Here is a 23496-nt window from a genome sequence, read left to right as displayed (position 1 = left end):
TCCCTCCAGCTTAACTAAGCACTTAGCATTCCCAGTTCCAGCAACAGTTACACTCAAGTGTGACAGTTTTTTGCTCTTCCAGATACAAAATAGTCACTTGTGCCTGAGCTGTGGTGGAGAAAGAAAACAGTTGTATCTTATGCTGATAGCTCAGAGTTATACTCGTCTGAGACAGCACCATTTGTCTTCCCCTCCTTCCTAGTGTAACACCAACTGTGCTAATGTCCCAAATATGCAACAGTGGGCTGCACAGCAACCCAAATCTCAGCCCAACTAAATTTAGAAACTAAAATGAATTTTTAGGAGAATGGGAATCTCTATATCTCTAACAATTTTCTTCTGCACAGTTTAAATTCTTTATGACTTATTTATTGATATTATAAATCTACACAGGATCACCATTACAGAAAAACAATTATCTCCATTCTCTAGGAAAAGAAATCATAGTTGAGAAGTTAAATGATCTAAGCCAAAAGAAGAACTAAAAAAGGATATTCAGCTATGCAGAATCCCAGATGACAGCATGTTAAAAATCAACTGTGGAATGTCAGATGTTACAACCTAAACAGAAAGAACTCACTATTTGGAAATCTGGAGGTCTGGGGAGAATCAAGTCACTGACTCTTTCTAAGATTTATAGGAAAAAAGAGTCTAATAACTTTGATCACATCACTCTCGTGTTACACCCTTCTGGAAGAGTTCTCCTTGCCTCCAAAACAGCATCAGCGTGGGAACTGAGGCTGCTCTCTACCCTCACTCTGATCCCATGTCCTTGGTCTCTCGATCCTTCAGACAGTTTAGATTTATGTTGAAGTGGGAAGGCACCACACCTGGTGCAAGGGATTCCCACGTGCTTTCATGTCGAGGAGGACACGCACAAGAAGCACCCTTTTTCTTCAACAGAGTCCTGCTCTGACTATGAAGCACCAGGAGAGTATACTCATAGGTCAGAGAGAAGATTATTCCTCCCAAGAGCCTCTCAAGTCAGACTAATTAGCAAGATAAGAAGACTGCGTGTAGCACAATGGTCTTCTTAAAGCAATCACAAAAGTATAAACACTACTCCGCTTGTCATGGAGCTGGAGACTGGTGTTTACCTAGTTCTGTAATGAAGGCAGCACTTCTCAGACTGATTAATAAAGGAACCCAAACATCTGAAGCAGCAATGGAACGACTGGAAGGCTTTAGCTGTTGGTTCTCACATGACTAGTTATACCGATAAACAGATTCTATCCCACTAGTTTGGTTTCCTGAGACATAAATGTCTACTGCAGCAGATTACAATGTGGGGACAGTGGTGCAGTCTCCCTACTCACCTCAGCAGCCGCAGCTCTGCCAGCAACGTGGGGTTCTGCTGGGCCTTCTCAGGGGTGGGCTGGGAAGCCTGCTCATGCTCCAGACGGAGACGCTGAATCTCCTGCAGGATCTCTCTAGAGAGGATGGGTGAAAGGAAGATGGCCACACAGTGCTTCAGAGCTCGCTGTGTTTTTCCTGTTAAGTTTGCACTCTAGTAGTGCCGTCTCTATCAATCCTGTTCTGATTGTTCCAAATGACCAGGATATGAAATGGACTCCTTCTTAATACGGCTGCACTTGACATTTCCTCAATGAAACAATCCTTTGTGGTAGAAAAGTCATAAAAATACTCAAGAACTTGGAAAATCTCCACAAAATTAAAACAACAACTAGAATACTCTGTTCCTCTCTGGGGAAAGGAAAAGAGAACTCCATGCAACCTCCTAATGCAGGTCCTACGCTAACTGCCCCCAAGTCTTCCTCTGTCTCCCTTCTTCCCCTTGACCCCCCCGCCCCGAGTGACGATGGCTGCCATTTCTTCTACCTATGTCTGTTACATTATGTCCAATCTCTTTGTCCTGGTTTCTAGCTTTCAGTGTATGATGGTGTGTTGTCTGGTCTCCATGCCTTTAAATGGCTTTTTAGTGAGAGACTGAACAGTCACATGCAGCATAATGGGACAGAACAAGGTGACTAGATAGAGCAAAAGGCTCCTGGGAGTAGAGTGGAGAAAGGAATCTTGAGAGGGGAACTGGTGGGTGGGAGAAAGAATCTACCTGAGAGCACATGAGCAGGGTTTTGCACTACCAAAAGGAACAGCATGCAGAGATATATAAATTAGTGTCCGGGGCATTTACTGGATTTGGTCTGGCCTATATTCACTGAGGTGGGATCTTCCTTTGTGGTCAAAAGCCCGCTAGTCTGCAAGGAACATGAGAATCAGATACTCACGTGATAATCTTGGACTTTAGAAACTGGCTCGATCTCTGTATTCTTACCTGTTTTTGTTTTCCAGTTCTGCAATAAGCTGTCTTTGTTGTTTGTTGGCATCAAAGTTAAAGCTCAAGTCAGTGGGAGGTCGGGTCTACAGTGAGGAGAAAGAAAGTTTTTTTTCCTGATTAAAATACATCCAGAGTCCTAGACTGACTGTTTACTTTTTTAAAACAGATTTTTGAGGTATAATTTACATACCATAAAATCCACCCACTTTAAGCATACAATTCAATGAATCTTAGTAAATTTAAACAGTTGTGCAACCAATCACCACAGTCCAGTTTTAGAACATTTTCCATCACCACAAAAAATTCCCTTATGCCAGTTTATAGTCAACGGCCACTCCCATCCCCAACCACAGTACAGGCAACCACTGATCTACTTTCTGTCTATAGTTTGTCTTTTCTAGAAACTTCATAAAAATGGAATCATGCAACATGTAGTCTTTGTGTGATGTTTCCGAGGCTCATCCATGTTGCTCCATGAATCAGGAGTTCCTTCCTTTTCATTGCTGAATAGTATTCCATTGTTTGCAGCTTTTGGCTATTACAAATGATGCTGCTATGAACTTTCACTTACAAGGCTTTGTGTTGATATGTGTTTTCACTTCTTTTGGGTAAGTACCTAGGAATGGAATTCCTGAGTTACATGGTAACTCTCAATTTGACATCTGGAGGAAGTGTCAAACCATTTTCCAAAGTGGCTGTACCATTTTACAATCCCACCAACAACGAATGAAGGTTCCAATTTCTCCACATCTTCATCAACACTTGTCATTTTCTTTTTGGTTTTAATCATTCTAGTGAGCACGAAGTAGTTAATTGTGGGTTTTAAAAAAAATTGAGATATAATGTATACCATAAAATCCAGGCTTTTAAAATGTACAGTTCAGTGATTTCTACTACATTTAAGAGGTTGTGAGACCATCACCAGTATCCAAATCCAGAGCAATTTCATCACCCCAAAAAGAAAACCCACACTCATTAGCAGTCACTTCCCATGCCCCTCCCTGACTCTGAAAACTGCTACAACTGCTAATCTACTTTCTGTCTCTATGGATTTGCCTACTCTGGATATTTCATATAAATAGAATCATACAATATGTGGTCTTTTACGTCTGGAGTCTTCCACTTAGCAAAATGTTTTCAGGGTTCATCCATGTTGTAGCTTGTATCAATACTTCGTTACTTTTTATAGCTGAATAATATTCCATTATATGGATACACAACATTTTGTTTATCCACTCAACAGTTGATGGACATTTGGGTTGTACCCATTTTTTGGCTATTTTGAATAATGCTGCTATGAATATTTGTGGACAAGTTTTTTTGCAGAGATGTTTTCATTTCTCATGGGTATATACCTAGAGGTCAAATTGCTGGGTCATACAGTAACTGCCTTCCTGTTTTCCTAAGTGGCTGCACTATTTTACATTCCTACCAGCAATGAATGAGGATTCCATTTTTTCCATATCCTTGTCAACACTTGTTATTGTCCAACTTTTTGATCATAGTCATCCTAGTGGGTGTGAAGTGGTATCTCACTATGGATTCAACTTGCATATCCCCAATGGCTAATATGTTTCACATGCTTATTGGCTATTTGTACACCTTCTCTGGCGAAATCACTTGTGGTTTTGATTTGCATATCCACTGATGTTTCTGACCCTTGTTACCTCCTTTAAGAATATGGAAGCCAATCAACACCAACTAGGAAAATGGATGAATAGGTGACGTTTCCCTTTTTTTGACTAACCAGAACGGAAGCTCTCAATGAAAGCTCTGCCGTGGCTGTGCTTCATTCTGCACATTCTTGGTTCAGCCTAAAACATGACCTATGATGAAGGACAAATCTTGTTTCCTGTCTAGAGGTTGAAGATGCAACAAGCAATTCTTTTCATATGGCATTTCCTAAACAAACAGGGGCAAAACTGCATAGAAAATCTGGGTGGGAGGCTTTTTACCAAATTACCAAATATTTTTCTTTCTTAAAAGGAAAAAAAGGGCGAGTTTTCTTCTTCCAGAGAAGAGCGGACCAGCAGCTAATTAAGCAAATTTTCTATATTCGATTCAGAGTCTTGTGAGAGTTTGAGTTGAGCCTCAGAGAAATGGCTTGCCTGAGACTGAACCTGCTATGAATAATACATTTCCAATTCCTGAAAACTGGAGTTAAAACTAATGGCTCCTTATTTCAGTGGGACCAGGGAAAATTATCGCTGAGAAAATGAGCCCTGAAAGGAATCTGCTTCATATGATAGCAAACAAAAATCCTATAGCATTTCACTAGGAATTTCTAAACAATCTTTTCAGTTCTGAGTGTCTGACTGAAATGCTGAGGCATCTTTCAAACAGGAGGTTAATACAGGAATCAAGAGTATTAACAGCAATTTCTAATGAGGCAAGATTCTTTGGCACCGAGAAGCATTGTTACTCAAATGCAAGGAAGGGAGGGTGGAGGAAAATTCAAATCCTGAGGCAGCAGTTCTCCCTGAAGCACCCGCACCCTCGCTGCTCTCCCTGGACGTCACAACAGGGAGAGCCCCCAGTCTAAGTGTAAATGATGGCTCATTTCACCCAATCCAACTTTAATCATAGTTAAGTGCATATTAACAGAGAAACTTAGGGTTTTATTTATTTACTGTCTTAAATACCACAATTCTCCTTAAAAAAAAAAAAAGAAAGCCAAGTATTCCCTCCTAAAATGCCTTCAGGACACTGAAGGGAAGAAGACAGACAGGGAATTATTAGTTCACAAAGACCTAGAATATTTTGGCCAGAAGAGACCTAAAGATGATTTCTTTCAAAAATTAAACAGTTCATTCATTCATTTATTCGACAAACATTCCCTGAGCACCTACTGTGTGCTAGGTTTTGTTCTAGGAACTAGGGATGCATTAGTGAATAAGACAGAGCCCCTACCCTCATGTAGTTCATATTATGCTGGTAGAGAAAGATAAGAACCCCCCCCAAAAAAATATATACACACACACACACACACAAAAAACAGTAGTGATAAATGCGATGAAGAAGTAAAGGGTAATGAAACCGAGTGAGCTGAGACAGAAGACTTTTTACACGAGGTGGTTATGAAAGGGCTTTCAGAGACTCAGTGAAGTGAGGAAGCAAACCAGGTGAAGGCCTGAGGGACAAGTGTGCTGGGCAGAAGGGCAGAGGCCGAGGCCTGTGGTGCTCCAGCTTGGTTTGTTCAGGTCAGCGTTGATGGAGTGCAGTAGCTATGGTAAGAGCGGTACCCATAAGCTGGGAGATGAGGCTAGGGCCCAGATAACATGGGGCCTTTCAGCCACGGAGAAGAGTTTCCATTTCATTCTGAATGTGGTGTGAAGCCACTGCAGGGTTTTGACCAGGGAAATACAGAATCAATTCCAAATAATGTAGGTAAATACCCCACCCTCGAGGAAGTGTAGCCTAACTTCTCATTCCTTTAGTGTGGCCCGTCCACAGTGACGTCTTCAAAAGAAGACAGTGTGGAAAGGGAGGAAAAACTAACTTTATGTTGGAGAAACCAGACAAACACTCCTTTAGCCAGGTGATCAAGGTCAGCATCAACAGTGACAAATGATGTTGAGACTAAGTACCCTTGATACGATGTGAAAAAAACAGCACTTACCTCTTCTTTCTCAAAACCCATAACCCCAGTCTAATCATGAGAAAAACATAAGACGAATCTCAACTAAGGGACATTCTACCATTTTTGACTAGGACTCTTCAAAATTGTCAAGGTCATCAAAAATAAGGAAAGTCAGAGAAACTGTCACAGTGAAGAGGAGCCTAAGGAGACATGACAACTAAATGTACTGTGGTGTCCTGGATGGAATCCTGGAACAGAAAAAGGACATTAGGTAAAAACTAATGACATCTGAATAAAGTATGGGCTTTAGTAAATGTATCAATTATTGGCTCATTAATTGCAACAAACATGCCATACTAATGTAAGGTGTTAATAACAGGGGAAACTGAGTATGCGTTATATGGAAATTCCCTGTACTAGCTTCACAATTTTTCTGTAAATCTAAAACTGTTTTATAATAAAAAGTGTATTAAAAACAAACAAACAACACTGCTTTGGCTACTGGAGTCGAGAATTTACTGTAGTGGAATAAGAACGGAAGTAGGTAGACCAGGTAGGAATCCTAGGTTTTGCTACTTATTTGCCACATAAACCCTGAGTTATTTTATTTTACTATACTTTAATTTTCTTGTCTGCAAAATGGGAAATTTACGGAGAGAGGTGTGAAGAGGATCACTTTCTATTACCTTAGCATTCTCTTAGGTTTACTTAATCTCACAGAGCTCCATCATCTTTAATGAGATGGAGATGCATCTGAAAAGTACAGGATAAAAAAACAAAACCTCTTTGAGTAAAACTGGGCAAATGTTATAAAACCAAGGAAAGCTGACACAGTCAGCAAACTGTAATCTGGTAGTGTGCATTTCTGGAGCCTCCTAAAGGGAGACTGGAGGCTTCTCATCTGTTTGAACTTGGCAGGATGAGTTCCAAAGAGACGAGCCTGACACCACCTAGACTTGCTCTGTATCCTGGGGGCAGTCCTCCCATCCCCGCAACCTCACCTCGACAAACCGGAGGGCTGTGGATTATTAACCTCTCTCTCTCAAAAACCCATGTTTTTAGGGTAGTGGCCCCCAAGCTACCTGTAAATCAGAAGGCTGGAAGTTTTCTTTTTCCTTTTTAAATAAAAATCAATGGATCCTAAATCTGAAGATTCTGATTCAGTAGGTCTGAGGCAAAGCCAAGGATCTATACATTTTTTAAATGCTTCACACATGATCATAATATGTAGCCACGTTTGACAACTATAATTTTACAGGGGTTCTGAGTCATTAAATGTGTGCAAAACACCACATGGACTCTGTAGATCTTTTTTTTTCTTTTAATCCAAGGAAGATTAGCCCTGAGCTAACGTCTGCCAATCCTCCTCTTTTTGCTGAGGAAGACTGGCTCTGAGCTAACATCCATGCCCATCTTCCTCTACTTCATATGTGGAACGCCTAACACAGCATGGCTTGCCACTCGGTGCCATGTCCACACCTGGGATCCGAACTGGTGAACCCTGGGCCGCCAAAGTGGAACACGCGCACTTAACCGCTGCGCCACCGGGCCAGCCCTGACACTGTTGATCTTTAATTCTAAGAAGCCACGAGGATATTTCTGGAATGGTGTGTGCCTGGGGCAGCTGACTCAATGACGAGGCTGTGAAGGTCAGGACTGGACTACCTGAAAAAAACCTTCTCAAAAAGTATCAGTATTAGGTAGGACGACAATTCGGCGGTTTCCCCTTCATTTCACCTTTCTTCCAAGTTTTGCATCAGGAGTTTTAAATTTTTTCATAAGGAAAAGAAAAACTTTAAACATAAACAAACAAAAAATCAGCTGATTATATCGAATGCTGGTGATGTTTGTGATCAAATTATAAGAATTTGCTGTTATCACTATGATTTACCACACACTGTAATTTTTTAAAAAATAAAAAAGGAATTTAGGCACTTCAGGAACACAGATTAGCTCTCCTGGCTCATCTAAACAACCTAGAATTTCTTAATTCAAGGGTCAGACTGAAGAGGTTTCAGTGGCCCTGTTTGCCCCCCAGGGAGATGGGATGGTTCTGACGCTGAAGCACCCTACAGGGTGTAATGCTGGCTGCTAATATGATTTCAGGGTCTTTCTTTGTGGAAGAAGGTTTTTGAAAAAAAAAAAAAAAAGTCAATACAAAGCCTATCTGGCAGGCTATAAATAAATTCTTTCAAGCACTACACCCACTTTATGCAAAGCACTTGTATCAGCGAGAGATCAGCGGATTAGAAATCTTCTGTTTAACAGAAATCTAGTCAAGAAGAATCCTTCCTGAGAGGCCCAATATTTACAAGATAACCACACTTTGGAAAATAAACGGAAGATGAAAGGGATCAGTATTTAGTCTCAAAACCATTCTAACAGTTATCGTTTTCACATGAATTAGAGAATTGGCATCAGAGACTATCAGATGTACACAGACTTATCTTGTTTGCAGTAAAGGAGCACTGTGATCTCCTTTTAGGGTCAAAGGGCTCTGGAGCTGTTACTTACAATATTTTTGAAGTACTATGTAAAGGCAACAAGACCATATAACGGTATTAAATATACCTAATTTTAAAAACTCAACCACAATGCTGTCCATCTCAACAAATCCAACTGATTTTATTTATAAATTTTAATTTCTAATTAACTCAAACAGCTGTGACTGATTGAGGCCACATGTAAGGTTTAACTAATTAAATGGAACTTTTCTGCCTTTTTCTCCGATTCTTTCCCCCCATCATATCCCATTTTATTAACCTTTAGAGTTGTGATGTTAGAGTTAGATGTATGACTTAATTCTTAAGGAAGATTCTCTAGGAAAAGATTTTGAAGTCTGAACAAACCCAAAGGAACAAATTATTATTTTTGGGGGTGGGGGGAGATAGTCCCTGAGCTAACATCTGTGCCAACCTTCCTCTATTTTGTATCTGGTATGCCACTACAGCATGGCTTGATGACTGGTGTGTAGGTCCTCACCCAGGATCCAAACCCTTGAATCCCAGGCTGCTGAAGCAGAGTGCGCAAACTTAACCACTATACCACCCAGCTGGCCCTGGAAAAAATTATTTTTGGGAGAAACAAAAGCAAGAGTCTTCATTGGCAGCTTTCATAACTCCATTTCCCTATGAGGAAATAAAGATAAATTGGTACGCATTTCTAAAATTAAAATACTATGTTTGTCGAATATGGTCCTGAGAGATCTGGGCTGTCTGTCCAGCCTAATTGCACTCCTGACCTGAGCTGTAACCACACAAGCCATCTTTCAGGTCCGAAACTTCCAACCATAGGGCCTTTACATATGTTGAAACCCCCCTGCTGGACACACATTCCATTTTCTTTGCCTGGTTAATGCTTACAAAGTCTGTTGTTTGGCTTCAGACCATTCCTTTTACTTTTGACAGTTTAGCTAGTTATTTTCAGTACATTAAAGATACTCAATTTTCTTTTTTCATAAAGAAAATTCTTAAAGTTTCATTACAAACATTGGCAGCACCAGATATAATCAGATGTTTTGTTTATTTATTTATTTTTTAAGGAAAATTAGCCTTGAGCTAACATCCATGCCCATCTTCCTCTACTTTATATGTGGGACGCCTGCCACAGCATGGCTTGACAAGTGGTGCCATGTCCGCACCCAGGATCTGAACCAACGAATCCTAGGCCACGGAAGCAGAACATACAAACTTAACCACTGCGACATTGGGCCAGCCCCTTACGTATTTTTAAATAAAGTTTTGTTGTTTGTTTCTGAGAAAATTGTTCTATTCTTGTTGAGAAATCTATCAATTCTTTATAGGTAATATATCTTCTCTGGTTGCTTTTCAAGGATCTTGTCTTTGTATTCTGCAGTTTCACTATGATATATCTAGATGTGGAATTATTTTTACTTATTCAGTTTGGGACTGATTGCGGTTTCAATCTGAGGATTCATGTCGTGAATCAATTTTGGAAAGTTTTCAGCCATTAATTCTTCAAATATTTTCTCACCCTAATAGAAAAAAGAAAATAATTCTATTGGTTGGTTCTCTCTCTTTCACATCTGAAAACTTTGTTTCAAATTTTCTATCTTTCTGTGTTGTGTTTTGGGAAATTTTCTTTTCTTTTTTTTTTAGATTGGCACCTGTGCTAACATCTGTTGCCAATCTTTTTTTTTCTTCTTCTTCTCCTCAAAGCCCCCTGGTACATAGTTGTATATTGTAGTTGTGAGTGCCTCTGGTTGTGGTATGTGGGATGCTGCCTCAACAGGGCCTGATGAGTGGCGCCATGTCCACGCCCAGGATCCGAACTGGTGAAACCCTAGGCCACCGAAGTGGAGCACGGGAACTTAACCACTTGGCCAAGGGGCCAGCCCCTGGAAATTTTCTTACACGTATTTCTCAGTTCACTAATTCTCTATGCAGTTGTGTCTAATCTGACATTTAACCCACTGTTTTTAATTTCAATAACTTTTGTTTTAAAAATGTTTAAGTTCTATTTGGTTTGTTTTCAACTCTGGTCTTTTTAGACAGTTTTTTCTTGCATGTGTTTTTAATTCCTTCTTTTAGGTCTTAAGAAATTTTAAACATATTTTATCTTTTTTTAAAGATTGGTGCCTGAGCTAACACCTGTGGCCAACCTTCCTCCCCCTCCCCCTCCTCCTTCTCCTCTCCCGCCCCGCAACCAAAGACCCCCAGTAGATAGTTGTGTATTCTAGTTGGGAGTGCCTCTGGTTGTGCTATGTGGGATGCTGCCTCAGCATGGCCTGACAAGCGGTGCCATGTCCACACCCAGGATCCGAACTGGTGAAACCCCTGGCTGATGAAGTGGAGTACACAAACTAGCCATTCAGCCACGGGGCTGGCCCCAGCCCCCCCTTTTTTAAAATAGTTATTTTATAGCCAATAATTCTAATACCTAAAGTCACTGAGGTCCTAAAATTGCAGTGTCAGCTTAGGAGTTCATGTTTAGTTAGACTCTTCCTGTGGGAATACAGGCATATCTTGTTTTATTGTGCTTCTCAGATATTGCATTTTTTACCAATTGAAGGTCTGCGGCAACCCTGAGCCAAGCAAGTCTATAGGAATTTTTCCAACAGCATTTGCTTGCTTCGTGTCACATTGCTTACTTCGTGTTACTCTGCGACACATTTTGGTAATTCTCACAATATTTCAAACTTTTTCATGATTATTATATTTGTTATGGTGATCTGTGATCAGTGATCTTTGATGTTACCATTGTAATTGCTTAGGGGCACCACAAACCAGGCCCATATGAGATAGTGAACTTAATCCATAAACGTGTCTTCTGACTGTTCCTCTGACCAGCTGTTCTCCTCTCTCTCTCCTTTTCTTCAGGCCTCCCTATTCCCTGAGACACAATATTGAAACTAGGCCAATTCATAATCCTGCAATGGCTTCTAAGTGTTCAAGTGAAGGACGGCGTGCACGTCTCTCACTGTAAACTGAAAGCTAGAAATGATTAAGCTTAGTGAGGAGGGCACGTCGAAGGCTGAGATATGCTGAAGGTTAGACCTCTTACAACACTTAGCCAAGTTGTGAATGCAAAGGAAAAGTTCTTGAAGGAAATTAAAAGTGCTACTCCAGTGAACACACGAATGATAAGAAAGTGAAACAGCCTTATTGCTGATATGGAGAAAGTTTTAGTGGTCTGGATAGAAGATCAAACCAGCCACAACATTCCCTTAAACCGAAACCTAATCCAGAGCAAGACTCTAATTTTCTTCTATTCTATGAAGGCTGAGAGAGGTGAGAAGCTGCAGAAGAAAAAGTCTGAAGTCAGCAGAGGTTGGTTCATTAAGTTTAACAAAGAAGCCATCTCCATAACAAAAAAGTGCAAGGTGAGGGAGCAAGTGCTAATGTAGAATCTACAGAAAGTTATCTGACAGATCTAGCTAAGTAATGAAGGCGGCTGCACCAAACAACAGATTTTCAGTGTGGACAAAACAGCCTGATAATGGAAAAAGATGCCATCTAGGACTTTCAGAGCTGGAGAGAAGACAATGCCCGGTTTCAAAGGACAGGCTGGCTCTCGTTAGGGGCTAATGCAGCTGGTGACTTTAAGTTGAGGTCAATGCTCATTTACCATTCTGAAAACCCTAGGGCCCTTAAGAATTATGTTACATCTACTCTGCCTGTGCTCTGTAAATGGAACAAAGCCTGGATGACAGCACATCTGTTTACAACATGGTTCACTGAATGTTCTAAGCCTGTTGTTGAGACCTACTGCTCAGAAAAAAGATTCCTTTCAAAATATTACTGCTCATTGACAATGCACCTGGTCATCCAAGAGCTCTGATGGAGATATACAACAAGATTAGTGTTGTCTTCATGCCTGCCACACGACATCCATTCTGCAGTCCATGGATCAAGGAGTAATTTCAACTTTCAAGTCTTACTATTTAAGAAATACATTTCGTAAGGCTATAGCTGCCATAGAGAGTGTTTCCTCTGATGGATCTGGGCAAAGTCAACTGAAAACCTTCTGGAAAGGATTCACAATTTTAGATGCCATTAGGAACATTCATGGGGCTGGCCCCGTGGCCGAGTGGTTAAGTTCTTGCGCTCTGCTTCGACGGCCCAGGGTTTAGCCAGTTCGAATCCTGGACGCAGACATGGCACTGCTCATCAAGCCATGCTGAGGCAGCATCCCACATGCCACAACTGGAAGGACCCACAACTAAAAATATACAACTATGTACTCAGGGGCTTTGGAGAGAAAAAAAGGAAAAATAAAATCTTAAAAAAAAAACCATTCATAATTCATGGGAAGAGATCAAAATATCAACACTAACAGAAGCTTAGAAGAAGTTGATTCCAACCCTCATGGAAGGCTTTGAGGGGTTCAAGACCTCACTGGAGGAAGTAACTGCAGATGTGGTGGAAACAGCAAGAGAACTAGAATTAGAAGTGGAGTCTGAAGATGTGACTGAACTGTTGCAATCTCATGATAAAACTTGAATGGATGAGGAGTTGCTCCTTATAGATGAGCAAAGAAAGTGGTTTCTTGAGAAAGAATCTACTCCTGGTGAAGATGCTGTAAAGACTGTCGAAATGACAACAGGATTTAGAATTTTACATAAACTTAGTTGATAAAGCAGTGGCAGAGTATGAGAGGATTAACTCCAATTTTGAAAGAAGTTCTACTGTGGGTAAAACGCTATCAAACAGCTTCGCATGCTACAGAGAAATCGTTTGCGAAAGGAAGAGTCAATCAATGTGGCAAATTTCATTGTCTTATTTTAAGAAATTGCCACAGCCACCCCAACCTTCAGCAACCACTACCTAATCAGTCAGCAGCCATCAACGTTGAGGCAAGTCCCTCCACCAGCAAAGATTACAAATTGCTGAAGGCTCAGATGATGGTTAGCATTTTTTAGCAGTATTTTTAAATTAAAATACATACATTGTTTTTTTAGACACAATGCTATCGCACACTTAATAGAGTACAGTGTAGTGTAAACATAGCTTTTATGTGCACTAGGAAACCAAAAACTTCCCATGACTTGCTTTATTGCAGTTTTTGCCTTACGGCAGTGGTCTGGAACTGAACCCACAATATCTGTGAGGTATACCTCAGCTGCTAGGCCTCAACTGAGAATGTTAACCTTAGGAAAGGATTTACATTTTGCTTCTGTTAGATGCGTTCGGGTTAACTTTATGTTAAAATTTCACCTTGGTGTTTCTCAAACTATGAAGTAATGTAAATCCACCGAACACAAGTATAGACAGACCCAAGACAGTGAATTCCTAGGGGAATCCTCTTCTTCCACTGCAATAGAAGGAGACCCATGAGTCTTCCCATCTTACCTCTGTGTTAGCGGATGGTCATCTTCTACACCACACCTTCACCAGGTTATAATGCTTTCAGGACCTAGCTTTACGTGAGAGCTTCATTTCCAACTCTCCACTCTGCATATGCACAAAGTTTGCCCACTGCACCTCATGATAATTAGAGCCGAGGCCAGGAGTGGCAGCAACAGCAGCTCTTGGGTTGCTTTGGTTTTTAGTCCTTTTCAGTTCCCAGGAAGCTGAATTCTCTTCTACTTATTTTCAGATCCCAACTCAAGTAACACTTTCTCACAGAAGCCATCCCTCATTCTTCAGGATAAGGGACCCGCTCTACATTTTCACAGCTTCCTATATTTTTCCTCCACTGAACTTAATTATTTGTAGTCATGTTTAATAGTGTGATTGTTTAATGCTTGTCTCTCTCACTAGATTGTTAGTTCCATCAGGGAAGGAATCATTTGTTTATCATAGTACCCAATATGGCACATCACAGAAACAAAACAAATATTTGCCAATGAATAAGATGAATGAGTGCGTGGCAGCGAGAGGGGATGGATATTAATATGTATATAACTCTTCAAGGAAAGTAAAGGGTGGAAAACTGAACAGGAAAAAAGGAAACATTTTATTATGAATTATTTCAAAATTGCAGGAAACAGATGGAAAATCCCTGGGTAGCCACTTCCCAACACAACCAAACTCTTGCATATTCACCATTTTGGTTCCTTTTTACTTGAGATATAATGCTCAGATCTTAAGGATGCCATTCAGTTTTGACAAATGCATACACTCACATAACTCATGCCTTTATTAAAATGCAGAATATTTTTATCAGTCCAGAAATTTTCTTCATCTCCCTTTAATATCTCCATTCCCAGAAACAGTCCCTGATCTGATTTCCATGACCATAAATTAGTTTTGCCTATTCTAGAATTTCATATACATGGAATCAAACAGTATGTATCTTTTTGTGTCTGGCCTCCTTCACCCATCATAATGTTTTTTATATAATCTATGTTGTTGCATGTATCAGTGTTCATTCCTTTTTTGTGTTAAATTCCCGTGTATGAACATACCACATTTGTTTACCTAATCTTGTGTTGATAAATCCCTGGGATGTTTCCAGCTAATATGATTTGAACTGCTATGAACATTCTTGTACAAAGCTCTTTCTGGACAGATGTTTCCATTTCTCCTGGACAAATATCTAGGAGTAGAATTCCTGGGTCTTAGGATGATGTTTCTCTCTTTAAGAAACTACCAAATAGTTTTCCAAAGTAGCTGTACCACGTACACGCCCACCAGCAATGTATGAGATTTCTGAGTCCTCCACATCCTCTCCAACACTTGCTGTTGTCAGTCTTTTTCATTTTAGCCATTCTAGTAGGTCATTACGGTTTGAACTGGCATTTTCCTGAGGATTAATGATATCAGCCACTCTTTTATGTGCTTATTGGCCATTTGTACATCGTCTTTTGTGAAGTGTCTGTCCAAGTCTTCACCATTTAAAAAATTTGGTTTGGGGCCAGCCCAGTGGTCAAGTAGTCAAGCTCGCGTGCTGCGCTTTGATGGCCCGGGGTTCATGGGTTCGGATCTTGGGTGCAAACCTATGCCACTCTTCAAGCCATGCTGTGGTGGTGTCCCACATACAAAACAGAGGAAGATTGGCACAGATGTTAGCTCAGGGCCAATCTTCCTCAAGCAAAAAGGGGAACATTGGCAACAGATGTTAGCTCAGGGCCAATCTTCCTCACACACACACACAAAAACTTGGTTTGTCTTTTTATTATTGAGGTGCAGGAATTCTTTATATATTTTGTCCTTTGTCAGACATGTGCTGTAAATATTTTCTTCCAGGTTGTGGTTTGTCTGCTTATTTTTTAATAATATCTTTTTTTTTTGCTGAGGAAGAGTTGCTCTGAGCTAACATCTGTTGCCAATCTTCTTATTTTTGCTTGAAGGAGATTGTCCCTGAGCTAACATCTGTGCCAATCTTCCTCTATTTTGTACGTGGGTTACCACGTCAGCATGGCCACCAACGAGTGGTGTAGGTCCACGCCTGGAAACTGAACCCAGGCCACCAAAGCAGGGCAGGCCTAATTTAACTACTAGGCCACAGGGCCGGCCTCAATAATATTTTTCGATGAGCAAAAGATTTTATTTCGTTTTATTATTTTTTTTTGGAAGATTAGCCCTGAGCTAACTACTGCCAATCCTCCTCTTTTTGCTGAGGAAGATTGGCCCTGAGCTAACATCCATGCCCATCTTTCTCTATACATGGGATGCCTACCATAGCATGGCTTTTGCCAAGCAGTGCCATGTCCACATCCGGGATCCGAACCAGTGAACCCTGGGCCGCCGAGAAGCAGAATGTGCGAACTTAACTGCTGTGCCATCAGGCTGGCCCCTAAGATTTTATTTTTGATAAGGTCCAGTTTATCTCGTTCTTAAAAATGGTTTGTGATTCCTGTAACCCGTCTAAGAATTCTTTGCCTACCTGAATGTCATACAGATATTTTTCTAAGCTTTCTTTTAGTAGCTCTATGGTTTTAGTTTTTATGTTTATGATACGTTTCAAATTGGTTTCTATGTATGGTGTGAGGTAGGGGTTGAGGGTTGAGGTTCTTTTTTTCATATAGATATACAGTTGTTCCAGCAGCATTTGTTAAAAAGATTTTCTTTTCCCAACTGAATGTCTTTTGTGCCCTGTCAAAAGCCATCTGACCTTCTATGTGTGAATCCATTTTCTAGATGATTTATTTACCTATCCTTTTGCCAATACCACACTTTCTTAGTTACTGTGGCTTTACAGTAAGTCTTGATGCCAAGTAGGGTTGAGTCCTCCAATTGGTTCCTTTTCAAGACTGTTTTGGTTATTCTAAGACTTTTGGTTTTCCAAATACATTTTAAAATCAGTTGGCCAATTTCTAAAAAACGTCTGTTGGGATTTTGATTGATATTGAATCTATAGATCAATTTGGGGAAATCTACCATCTTAACAATATTGAACCTTTCAACCCATGAATATAGCATACTTCTCCTTTTTTTTTTTTTTTCAAGATTTTATTTTTCCTTTTTCTCCCCAAAGCCCCCGGTACATAGTTGTATATTTTTAGTTGTGGGTCCTTCTAGTTGTGGCATTTGGGATGCCACCTCAGCATGGCCTGATGAGCTGTGCCATGCCTGTGCCCAGGATCCAAACCAGCGAAACCCTGGGCCACCAAAGCAGAGCGCGCGAACTTAACCACTCGGCCATGGGGCTGGCCCCCCATACCTCTCCTTCTATTAAGGTTTTCTTTAATTTCTCTTAGGAATATTTTATAGTTTTCAGTTTTGAATGTCTTTCATTAAATTTATCTATAAGTATTTGATGTTTTTTAATGTTAAATGGTATTTTTTATAAATTTAATTTTCTACTTGTTCACTGCTAGTAGCTAGAAATACAATCATTTTTTGTGTGTTTACTTTGTATCTTGCAACACTACTAAAAAGTCATGTATCTATTTTAGCAGAGTTTCTGTAAACTCCTTAGGACTTTCTATACACAATCATGTCATCTGCAAGTAATGACAGGTTTACTTCTTCGTTTTCAATATTCAGGCCCTTTTCTTCTTCTTGTGTTGCACGGGCTAGGATGTCCAATACAATTTGGTGGTGAAAGTGGACATCATTCTCTTGTTCTCAATATTAGGTAGGAAAATTACTCCAACATTTAACCGTTAAGGGTTATATTAGCTCTAGGTTTTTTTGTAGGTGTTCTTTATCAGGTTGAGGAAGTTTCTTCTACTCCTAGTGTATTAACAAGTTTTATCATAAATGGGTATCATATTTTGTCAAATGCTTTTTCTGCTCTATTGAAATGATCTTATCATTTTCTTCTTTAAACTGCTAATATGGTGAATTACATTGGCTGATTTTTATATATTAAGTAAGTGTGCATTCCTAGGATAAATCTCACTTGATCATGGAGTATTATCCTTTTTACCTATTGCTGGATTCAATTTGCTAAAATTTTGTTAAGGATTTTTTCATCCATGTTCATGAGAGAATTTGGCCATCAATTTTCTTTTCTTATAATGGTCTTGTATTGTTTTGGCATCAGGGGATAGAGGCCTGATAAAATAACCTGGAAAGTGTTCCTTCTTTCTCTATTTTCTGAGAGTTTATGTCAGATTGTTATTATTTCTTCCTTAAGTATATGATAGTATTCAACAGTTAAGCCATCTGCGCTTGAAATTTTCTTTGTGGAAAGTTAATTATGAATTCAATTTCTTTAACAGATTTAGGACTACTTTGATTTTCTATTTATTCTTATGTCAGTTTTGTTACTTTGTATCTTTCAAGGAATTTGTCTATTTCATCTAGGTTGTCAAAATTATTGGCAAAAAATTTCACAGCATATTCCCTTATCATCTTTATAATGCCTGTAGGATCTGCAGCAATGTGTCTTCTTTCATTTGTGATATTGATAATTTGCATTTGCTCTTTTTCCTTTTTTCTTGATCAGTATTTCTAGGGGTTTATTAATTTTGCTGATCTTTTTTAAAGAATCAAATTCTGGTTCTTTGATTTTCTTTTCTTTATTCATTTTTTAAAGGAAAAGGATACTGTAGATAAAATTAAAGGCCACTGTAATCCCTTCCCTGAACCCACTTCTCCCCTTCTGTCTGTGAGTACCCACTCCCCTGAGTTTCATGTTTACCATACCCCTAAAGTAACGCTAATTTCTGCTACTCTACTGGGATCCTCTCTTCACTCACCATGTTTCCTGCCTCTGCAGCCAGACGGGCAGCATAGCGAGCTATAAGCCGGTGTTCCTCATCCAGTCGGCTAGGACTGTCCAGGACACTGCCAAAGAGATAAAAATTCAACAGGTATCTATTAAACACCCTTTGATATTGCTTCTCTGTTAGAAAGAAGAGATGGGACAAAAGCTTGCAAAAAAGAATGGTAGCAAAGGAAATGGAGGCCTGAGTGATAAATACTAATGGTCTTCTAAGACATGGGATTTAGAGAAACGATGAGGCCATGTGTGTCATTTCTCTTCAGCAGCATATCTCCACTGCTCCTACACCATCAGAAGGGGCACTTCTTTTTGAATGCAAGGGCTGAGAAAAGACAGGGCATTTACAAAATCTGGGAGAGGGATTTCTAATCAAATGCTTTGAAAAAACTCATGACTTTTAGACATAGGTCTTGAATTCAAAAAGTCCAAGAGAAAACCAAAGCATCATGAAAAACAGAGGGCTGAGAAAAAGGACATTTAACATAGCTGAGCAAAACTGAGGAACCTGGGCTAGGGCAGGCCCAATATATGGTAAAGGCAGAGAAGATTCCATGGTATCTTTCAATGCCCCTTTCTCTTCTTTTACCACGCTCGTTCCACAACTACAGCTCCATCTCAGACTGAAATAACGTAGTCTATTACTCTTTAACAGACACTCTAAAAATTTAAAGACCCACCTAGGTGGTCTATGAGATAATTCCGCACCTGGATGAAAGAAGTGTTCTTGGCTAGCTCTGTGTATAGGAGATACAAAGAATTTTTGAATGATTACCGTATAATTGACTCCTTTAATTTAGCATGTTACATCAACTATCCTTTATCCATATCAGGACATTCATAGATTAAGAGGGACTGTGGCTATATAATTATCTTTGTTTAAGTCTGGCATACGCTTTAAGATAACAGTGATAATGATGACTAACTGACCAGAGACAGCTGCTGTGGCTTGCTTCTACATTAGCCCAAGATTCTTGGAGTTCCAAAAACCCCTGACTGAAATTTGGCAATATGACAATTAATATGAAAAAATTTAAAGACATGAGTTCAATACTCATCAAATCTTGTTATAATTACTGAGGGGAATCTGGGAAGGGTGAAGTTAAATCAATAGAGATCTGTCTTACCTTTTCATATATGGAATCAACTGCATTTTCCCACCTTTCTGTATTTCTGTCTCTGTGGGTAATTCTTCAAGCCTAACTTGGTCTTTCCTCTAGGATGGATTTTTTCTTTTAAATGTGCTTTAAGTCTTCCATCTGTTACACTTCTGAATACTTCATAACGCTAGGTGTGCAAATGCCAGTCTCCAGCACGTACAATCACCCCCTCAAAAGACGATCTCGTAATAAGAAGATGCTACCATCGGTTGGCTTTAGTACCTTGGGGTCAAGGCCCCAAGGTGAGGGCTGAACTATAATATGTGCACCTTAAAGGTGTTTGTCTGAAATGAGAAAACTATCTTTATCTTTTACATAAACAACAACAAAAATGAACACTTAACAATACGAGTAGATAATATTATGGAGGGACTGGCAGCCTAAGAAGTAGGACTTAAGTGGCTGGTCTTTTTTTTTTGGCAAGGGATGCAATAGGTTACCCTGTGCAAAAGAGTTCCTCCTTCTCCATCACACTGCATCTCCTTAGGAAGGTTAATCCTATTTGTCATTTATGCCCAAATATGGACGACATGGTTGCTTTAGTTGGCTATGCTTTCCAGACAGAAACTAGAACTTTATGCTAATGAGAGGTTTTAAGGTCAACAAAAATTATGAAGAAAATTAGAAAGGTTCCTTATTCTTCTGCTTGAACTGACTTTCATTTTCAGAATTAGCCAGGAAATTTCTGACTTCTTTGAGGAAGTATGAAGGTCAGTTCCTTAGACTATAAATCAACAAGAGATGCAGTACTCACCCAATCCTCACGTTCTCCCACGGTTCCCAGACACCAATTCTTGCTCAGGGAGCCTACTCCCTAAGCCATGAGACTTGAGGGCCTTGGTTACACCTACCGTAAATCTTCTTGGGCTGAAATATCAGGTAGCAGTCTCTGTCCAACATTGTGCTGCTATTTTCGCCATGGAAACGTTTCATCACCCGGACAACTGCCCTCACTGATAATAAGTAAGCTGTCCTCCCAGGGGTGAGACAACTCTATTCCTGGAGCCCAAGGGGCTGAGACAGAGTGCAGAGAAATCATCTCCTGGATGAGGAGACACTCTTTGTGATACGATGCACGATTATCAGGCCTTTCTTTCCCTCCCATAGGCTAAGCCTATTAAACATAGGTGGGAGGTGAAGAGAGCCTCACAGTCTCCCTAAGGCTTTAGAGATAGGTGAATGCCTGAAAATAATAACACTATTTAGTCACACTGGGAAAACTATAGGAAATGGTATGAAGTATATTATTAAAAACAGTCCTTTTCAAATATATATTTTTGCACGTTGGTTATTAATTTATTCTTCTGTTATTATGGGAAATAAGAGCAAGGTCAAATGACCTTCCCATGGAGCCATGGCACGTTATGGGCAGAACTAAGGTAAAAGTTTAAGGCTCCAGCCTCTCTTACATGTTTAGCTTATAAATTATGGTTGTCTCTCTAAGAATAAGAACCTCAAGCTGTTGGGCTCAGTGACTCTTCTTTGCTGCTACGCAGAGGGGAAGGATGGCTTTAGATTATCTAAACTTTACCTGCCATTCTCCTTGCAGAATGGTGGTGGCGTGGGCATGGAGTGGGCAGGTGACTTTGGGTCTGCCTGAAGGTAACAGCACTTGGTTTGGCATTAACTCTTTTGAAGGGTTAAGTTTGCTGCAGTGAGCAGTTATCAAAGGATCTTCCATCCTAACCTGCTGAGGGATCAGTCATATTCCCATATTAACAGTGAGTCACCACCACAGTAGTTTTCAGGAAAAGGGGTATGTGGGGGCTATTACAATACATATAATTATTATAATATGAGAAGGTATGTATCATTTGGAAAAAGCCCTCAGGTAACGACGATTCAATATCACTGCTGAAAACCAGCCACTTCAATAATCAACAATGATAGATTCTGGGGACGAGATGAAGACGTAACATGTAAAGATGTAACAGGGCGATGTATCAAAGATTAGACAGAGTGAGATATCTGTGGGCTGATCAACCCTACCCTTTGAATGTCAACAGAAAGATTTCATTATTTAGGCAAGAATGAACAGTAGGAAGCTGCACCAAATCTTTCTGAGAATGTACACCTTTGGGACTGCACCTCTCTCTGAGGTTCATACACTCTTTAAGTGTAATCTGAAGGAAGTGAACTCCACTTAAAAGGAGAATTTCTGACTATATGTTTTGGTAAGTGCCCAGGCCTGGCAAGCTTCCTTCTCTTTTAGAAGCTAATGCTTTAGCAATTACTTAACCTCTGCCAAACACAGCTGGTAGCTTCTCAAGAAAAACCCCACATGCAAAGCTTTTTCCCGCTGGCAACCCCGTAACATAGCTCCCCATCCCTTTGATCAGCCCTCGGCGACCCGCCTGCTGCTGCCCTACCACTGACCGTGCACAGTGCTGCAGACGGGCCACATAGGAGGCTATCAGCGCATGCTCATCGGCCAAGTGACGGGGTCTATCCTGGCTATACTGTAACCTAGGAACAACGGAGGCAAAGACAGCAAGCAAGACACAAACACATACAAAGCGAGAAATGAACATGGGTTAAAATGGGCAAACTTCAAAGAAAACAGGAAAAAATCATAAATCATAAGGAAAATCATAAAAAACCACAAAGCATTATGGAATATGGTGTTAGACCATAGGGAATACATCTCACAAATCCTTTGAACAAAAGTAGTCCCCTAGGAGATGGCTTAGGCTGGCTGACACTACAGCCCTTGAGGAGAAACCAAGGAGGGGTCACCAAGGAACTCTGCCAACCAGTCTTGTCCAGGTTCTGGGCTCTGTGATAGATGCCCCTTTAGGGAATGCCCTCTGGCAGTAAAACAGGCAGAGTGGGTCTATTTAACATCACTAAGCGGTCCCCTAATGCTTTTATAGATTTTTCTCCACACGTAAGAGTTTTCAGTGTTACCTCAGGACACCAGTTAAAACTTTCTTTTTTTTTTCTTTTGGTGAGGAAGATTGGCCCTGAGCTAACATCTGTGCCAGTCTTCTTCTATTTTGTATGTGGGATGCTGTCACAGCACGGCTTCATGAGCTGTGCATGTAGGTCCACACCTAAGATCTGAACCTGCAAACCCTGGGCCACTGAAGCAGAGCATGCAAACTTAACCACTACAACACTGGGTTGGCCCCTAAACTTTTTATTTCTACAAGGATACTGTCTTTAGAATCATTCTATTTTCTCCCATAAAATTGGTACTTAAACCAAAATCATTGTCTTATAAGACAACACTGTCTACCTTTTGAATGAGGCTATCTCTCATAGATATATGGAAGGTCCTTACGCATGTGATCTTTTTTTTTTTTTTAACTTTTTACTATAGAAATGGTAAAATATGCAAAAAAATAGAGAGAGTAATCTAAAGACTATCCTTCATGTACCCATCACAAACTTCAACAAAAATTAACATTTTTGTCAACTTGTTTAGTCTGTTCTTCCTTTTCCCAACTTTTTGTGCAGGAAGAGGTGGTCAAAGCAAATCCCAGACTATTATTTCACTCAGAAATACTTAATTTACATAACTGCAATGCTATTATCACACCTAAAAAATTAACAAAATTTTTTTTAATAACTCAGTCCATCTGAAAATTTCCTCAAACCTTAAAAAATATCCTTTCACAGTTAAAAAATCCAAACAAGGTTCACACACCTGACATCTGGCTGATAAGTCTTTAACCTATAACAGTGCTTTCTCTTCCCTGTTTCTTTCATGTCATTTATTTGCGAAGAATACAGGTTATCTTGTAGCATATCCTACATTCTGGATTTGACTGTTTCCTGTAGTGCCATTTGTTTCTCTATCCCCTGGGGTTAGACCTAGATACTTGATTAAAGTTTTTGCTTTTGTTTTATTTTTGAGAAGGGGCTAGAATCCATCATGGGGA

General features: G+C 40.0%; 1 protein-coding gene across 50 annotated transcripts in view; it reads right to left on the bottom strand.

Annotated features, from left to right (window-relative positions):
* DTNB (dystrobrevin beta) overlaps nt 1–23496 on the bottom strand; it is a 239286-nt gene that overhangs the window by 42212 nt on the left and 173578 nt on the right. For 38 of the 50 annotated variants that reach the window (XM_070573146.1, XM_070573151.1, XM_070573157.1 and 35 more), the window contains 4 exons: nt 21989–22078; nt 18430–18517; nt 2294–2379; nt 1317–1430 (listed from right to left, as the gene is read on the bottom strand). In XM_070573146.1, coding sequence (XP_070429247.1) covers nt 1317–1430; nt 2294–2379; nt 18430–18517; nt 21989–22078 — 378 coding nt within the window. The remainder of the gene's footprint in view (nt 1–1316; nt 1431–2293; nt 2380–18429; nt 18518–21988; nt 22079–23496) is intronic. The other 12 variants (XM_070573134.1, XM_070573142.1, XM_070573149.1 and 9 more) reach the window with 1 other exon arrangement.

The sequence above is a fragment of the Equus przewalskii genome, chromosome 14 (genome assembly GCF_037783145.1).
Source record: "Equus przewalskii isolate Varuska chromosome 14, EquPr2, whole genome shotgun sequence".
Lineage (NCBI taxonomy): Eukaryota > Metazoa > Chordata > Mammalia > Perissodactyla > Equidae > Equus > Equus przewalskii.
This window is presented reverse-complemented; position numbering and strand designations above follow the sequence as displayed.